The following is a 5,123-nucleotide window of genomic DNA, read 5'->3' as shown; positions in this document are numbered from 1 at the left end:
TTGAATTGATTTCTTTACAAAAACTTACTCAAAACCTTTACTAATAAGCCCAATCCCTAATCCAAACAAGTTATGGATCCTAACTGAAAACAATTATTAATTAAGTCTAAACAAGTTTTGGTTGTAGCTGACAAAATAAAAATAAAGCTCATATGTCTAAGTGTTGTTCTGTGAGAAGAGAAAAGGAAAAGAAAAAAATTAAAGGTTTGAGACAAGATTTATTTATAGCCTATAATGTTGTCAATAATCCTAAGAACTAAAAATGTAACCGGTGCCCCTTTGATTTCCAAGTTAGAATAAAATTCTGATCTCAACCTTGTATTTATCGTTCTTTTAGAAGAGAAAAGATGTTGCCTTTAATGATCCTTTTTGCCACCACATGTGTTTTCTAAGTCAATTTAAATTCTTTTATTTTCTTTGTTGTATTTTCTCCTCACCTGTCAACAAAAATAAAATAAAAATAATAAATTATAATATTTATAAGAAATAATTTTTATTCCCACATGTAATAGAAAATCCAAAACTAGTTGGGAATTCACAAAACACATAGAAACATCATAAAATAAAGTTGACCAAAACTAATACAAAATTAACATCTTTATTGTCAAAACTTCATGGTGCAAATAAAGGTGAATCGGGTCCCTTTTGCACATGGATTAAGTGTACTAACGACTCCTTTTAATGCTCCAAAACACCCCCAAGTCTTGGCTGAAACTTGCATAACTAATTTTTCAATGCTTCTTTCAATGGCTTCTCTTTAAACTTTGTGATGGGCTCATTTGAAACGTGTAATGGGTTATAGGTGTTCATGGGCTGATCTACATAAATGAGGTGGTGATAATCTAATAAAAAATAAACAAAAATAAAATTATAAAGTTTCATTTTCAATCAAACTCAATATTAAATGATTAAATTAAAAAAAAAATCAATTAAAAAAATAAAAATATGGATCAACTGTGTTAACCCATTAAACCCACTCAATATTAAATGATTAAATTAAAAAAAAGATCAATTAAAAAAATAAAAATATAGATCAACTATGTTAACCCATTAAACCCGTGACTTGAATTATGAGATGGAAAAAACATAATAAAAAACAAATCCAATATTGAAGGATCCATGACTTGGGTCATGAAACCAAAATAATATTTTAAATAGAAAATAGAAAAAAACCAATTCGATTTAATGAGGGTTAAAATGGCAAAACATATTATCTTAATTAGAATACCAAAATATCCTTATAAAAAATAAATTAAAATAAATTATAAAACTTAATTTTTAACCGGTCTAATATTAAATGATAAAATTAAAAAAATAAATTAAAAAAAGAACACAACAAATAACCCTAGTCAACTCAGGTTAACTAGTTAAGCACTATTCTCAAGTTATAAAATTGAAATAACCTAATATAAAAAAATTATTAATTCTAATTCTCAATTAACCCAATATTAAAAAATAAAATTAATTAAAAAAATACAAATTAATCAAGTTAACTTGCCAAGTTTGTTATTTTTATCATAAAAGTTAAATATTTCAGTTAAAAATAAATATAATATTAAAAAATAATATTAATAAAATATTAATAAAAAAAACCTATTATTTCATTAAACAATGCTCTTTTAAAGTAGAGGAGAATGAAAATCTTTTTATTTTTATTTTTATTTTTTTAGATTTTATTTAGAAGTATAATTACAATTATCTTTTAAAATACTTTGCATTAAAAAAATATTAAGATGATATTTTTTTATTTAAAAAAAAGTATTTTGAATATCAATTCATCAAAATAATTTGAAAAAAATAAAAAATATTAATTTAAAATAAAAAATAAATTATTTTAAATTATTTTTAAAATATAAAAAGGATCTTAATGTACTGTACCTGCTATTGGTTGCAACCATATAATTTAATAAACTGTCTGAATCAAATAATAATAAAAAAAAAGTCTCTTAGCCACCGAAAAAATAACCGTTACAAATGGCTATGTGTCACGCCAACACTCCCACCTGTCTTCTTCACCTCTCCTTCGGATTCCCATGACACTATTCCTTTGTTTCCTAGCTTAGATTCCAATCTCTCCCTCTCTCTCACTCAAAACCCGTGAAGAATTCTTAATCTCCTCCTCCTCTTCACTTCTCCAATAAACCTGAAACACTCAATTCTATAATGTTCAAGTCTTAATGTCTTTCCCTCACAAAACTTCGCACATTGTTCCTTCACCCATTGTCCTGTTTCTCCTCCTTTGTTTAGTATTACTAAGAACCAAAGCATCATCAACTGATTTTGACTTCGGTACTTTAACTCTTAGCAGTCTTAAACTCCTCGGCGACGCTCACTTAAACAATGGCAGCGTCCGTCTCACTCGTGACCTGGCCGTCCCGAATTCTGGCGCCGGAAAAGTTCTCTACTCTAAACCCATCAGATTCCGACAACCATCCGCTCACTCCATCGCTAGCTTCTCGACTTTCTTCTCCTTTTCTGTTACTAATCTAAACCCTTCCTCCATCGGCGGTGGCCTAGCTTTTGTCCTCTCTCCGGACTCTGACGCCCTCGGCGCTGCCGGCGGCTTCCTTGGACTCCTCAACATCGACGATGGGCCTGAAGCTGCTTCCAGTTTTGTGGCGGTCGAGTTTGATACGTTAATGGACGTGGAGTTTAAAGATATTAATGGGAACCATGTGGGTTTGGATCTTAATAGTATGGTTTCTACACAAATAGGTGATTTAGGAGCTATTAATATTGATCTAAAAAGTGGTGATCTTGTTAATGCTTGGATCGATTATGATGGTACTAATCAAAGCTTCAACATTTCTGTTTCCTACTCAAATCTTAAGCCCAAAGAACCACTTTTGTCTTTTGGTCTTGATTTAGACCAGTATGTTAGTGATTTTATGTATGTTGGGTTTTCTGGGTCTACACAAGGAAGTACAGAGATTCATAGTATTGAGTGGTGGAGTTTTAGTTCTTCCTTTCAGTCAAGTTTAGGTTCCGAGTCATCTTCTTCAGTACCTCCACCTCCGGCGGCTAGTTTGATGAATCCATCGGCTAATTCTGTCAAGTCCCCGCCACCAACATTGGCTCCTAGCGGTTTAGAGTCAGTTAGTGGTAAGAGTGACAAGTCTAATTCGTGTCATAATCAGCTTTGCAAGCAGGGTGCAGGGGCTGTTGCAGGGGTGGTGACTGCTAGTGCTTTTTTTGTAATTTTTGCTGGTGTTCTTATCTGGGTTTTCTCTAAAAGATTCAAGCATGTGAAAAAGTCAGTGTCCTTTGCATCAGATGTTATTAAAATGCCTAAGGAGTTTAGTTACAGAGAGCTTAAATCAGCTACCAAATGCTTCAATGCGAATAGAATTATTGGTCACGGAGCATTTGGGACTGTTTATAAGGGTATATTGCTGGAGACTGGTGAAATTGTGGCAGTGAAGAGGTGTAGTCATAGCAGTCAAGGAAAGAATGAGTTTTTATCTGAATTGTCAATAATTGGGACTCTAAGGCATCGAAATCTTGTTCGGCTTCAAGGTTGGTGTCATGAGAAAGGAGAAATATTGTTAGTTTATGATTTGATGCCCAATGGGAGTCTTGATAAAGCGTTGTTTGAGGCAAGAACGCCTTTGCCATGGCCACATAGGCGTAAAGTCTTACTTGGTGTTGCTTCTGCTCTAGCTTATTTGCATCAAGAATGTGAAAACCAGGTGATTCATAGAGATATCAAGACCAGCAATATTATGTTGGATGAGGGGTTCAATGCAAGATTAGGAGATTTTGGATTGGCCAGGCAAATTGAGCATGATAAATCGCCAGATGCAACAGTAGCTGCTGGTACAATGGGGTATTTAGCTCCCGAGTATCTTTTAACAGGAAGAGCTACTGAGAAAACGGATGTGTTTAGCTATGGAGCAGTGGTTCTTGAAGTGGCTAGTGGGAGGAGACCCATTGAGAGAGAGACTAGTGAGGTTGGAAAAGTTGCGGTTAATGGGAATTTGGTGGAGTGGGTTTGGAGTTTACACAGAGAAGGGAGATTGCTAATGGCAGCTGATGCTAGACTTGAGGGTCAGTTTGAGGAGAGTGAGATGAGGAGGGTTCTCTTGGTTGGGTTAGCTTGTTCGCACCCTGACCCAATGGCTAGACCCGCTATGAGGGGTGTGGTGCAGATGCTTGTGGGTGAAGCCGAGGTCCCTCTTGTTCCAAGAGCAAAGCCTACATTGAATTTTAGCACTTCACACCTCTTGTTGAGTTTGCAAGACAGTGTGTCCGACTGTAACGGCCTGATCGCCATTTCAAGTTCCTCATCAGAAAACAGCTTCATAAGAGGTCATGACCTAGTGTGATATATATTTTTTAAGATTATTATTATTATTCGTTTATGCATGTATAACACTATAACATCCACTGTAATCTCAAGTTTTTGCAGGGACATTTTTTTGGGTGTTAAATTAATGTATCTTCCGGTACAATACAAATAGTAGCGGGGGGCTTAAACTAGGGTCGTAGAGGCAAATAAAAATGGTGGTGGGAGCCATTTTCTTGCTTTTCTCAGTGGATGGATGTGTTTTCCTTCGTGGAAGGGGGACGGTACTTGTTTGCCTTCGCAAGCAAGCTTTTAGTCAAAAGCAGAAATAGAAGTTTGAGTAGAGGATTGGTAAAGCATTAGTGGCGAGTGGGTGTGCATGTTTTTTTGTTAGCTTTTTAGAGACTTCTTTGGAGATGATGAGCTCACGGCACAACGAAGTTAATTATACAATGATTTTTTTTTTAATCTCCCCTTCTAGTTAATTAAACAATTATTCTATTTTTTTTCAAGCAATTATCTTGCTAGTATTACAAATTACAAAAATAGCTAAACATTTTGAGAAAAAAATTCTGATAGAGAATTGATTAAAAAATAGATAAGTATTGAGAATAAAAAATAAATAAAATAAATGTTTTATCGAGCACATCATTAATGCATGAGGGGATAATTGTGCTTAGGAAAGGTTAGGATGAGGTTTGGGTTCACGTTTATATGATAAAGAACTAATTAAAAAAATAAGTAAATATTAAGAATAAAAAAATATAAAACATTTTTTTAGGTAGTGCATCATTAATGTGAGGAAATAATTTCGTTTAAAAGAGGTATGGATAAGATT

At 33.8% G+C, this 5,123-nt stretch overlaps 1 protein-coding gene across 1 annotated transcript; it reads left to right on the top strand.

The window, feature by feature from the left end:
* Positions 1–1,977: 1,977 nt before the first annotated feature.
* On the top strand, positions 1,978–4,749 carry LOC105111154 (L-type lectin-domain containing receptor kinase VIII.1-like). Its single transcript, XM_011006430.1, has one exon. It carries the CDS (start codon positions 2,178–2,180, stop codon positions 4,323–4,325), a length of 2,148 nt encoding a protein of 715 aa, XP_011004732.1. The 5' UTR covers positions 1,978–2,177; the 3' UTR covers positions 4,326–4,749.
* Positions 4,750–5,123: the final 374 nt, after the last annotated feature.

Source organism: Populus euphratica, unplaced genomic scaffold, assembly GCF_000495115.2.
Source record: "Populus euphratica unplaced genomic scaffold, PopEup_1.0 scaffold281.1, whole genome shotgun sequence".
NCBI classification, from domain to species: Eukaryota; Viridiplantae; Streptophyta; class Magnoliopsida; order Malpighiales; family Salicaceae; genus Populus; species Populus euphratica.
This window is presented reverse-complemented; position numbering and strand designations above follow the sequence as displayed.

Coding starts and splice junctions, on each gene's coding strand:
- LOC105111154 (XM_011006430.1), top strand. CDS start 2,178: ATGTCTTTCCCTCACAAAACTTCGCACATTGTTCCTTCACCCATTGTC.